Below are 328 nucleotides of genomic sequence, written 5' to 3'. Positions count from 1 at the left end.
GGGGGGTCTCACCGTTGGGCAGCACTGCCAGCGCCAGCAGGTCCTGCAGCGTCTGCACGAGTGTGTCCAGGCGCTGCCCGTCCCGCACGTGCTGCAGCCGCACAAGCAGCTTGGCGAGGGCCGCCTCGTCCCGCGGCTCGGCCATGGCCTCGCGCCACCCCGCATCTGTCCCGTCCGGGCGGGGCCGGTACTGTCCCCGGCCGCCTGTAGGCGGCGCTGCCGCGGCTCCTCCCTGGGGGGCGGTGCCACTGACAGCCGCGCTGTCCAATCGGATGGCGGTGCCTGTCCTGCGGGCCCGCCCCCGTCCCTATAAGGGAGGGCTCCGCGG

General features: G+C 75.0%; 1 protein-coding gene across 2 annotated transcripts in view; it reads right to left on the bottom strand.

Annotated features, from left to right (window-relative positions):
* Positions 1-186, bottom strand: part of LRRK2 (leucine rich repeat kinase 2) — a 143329-nt gene extending 143143 nt beyond the window's left edge. For both annotated transcript variants that reach the window (XM_019509390.1, XM_019509389.1), the window contains exon 1: positions 13-186. In XM_019509390.1, the coding sequence (XP_019364935.1) occupies positions 13-145 (133 nt within the window). In that variant the 5' untranslated portion in view covers positions 146-186. The remainder of the gene's footprint in view (positions 1-12) is intronic.
* Positions 187-328: the final 142 nt, after the last annotated feature.

This window comes from Gavialis gangeticus, unplaced genomic scaffold (genome assembly GCF_001723915.1).
Source record: "Gavialis gangeticus isolate Ggan-Ray unplaced genomic scaffold, GavGan_comp1, whole genome shotgun sequence".
NCBI lineage: Eukaryota > Metazoa > Chordata > Crocodylia > Gavialidae > Gavialis > Gavialis gangeticus.
The sequence above is the reverse complement of the archived record's forward strand: the minus strand, read 5'-3'. Positions and strand labels throughout refer to the sequence as shown.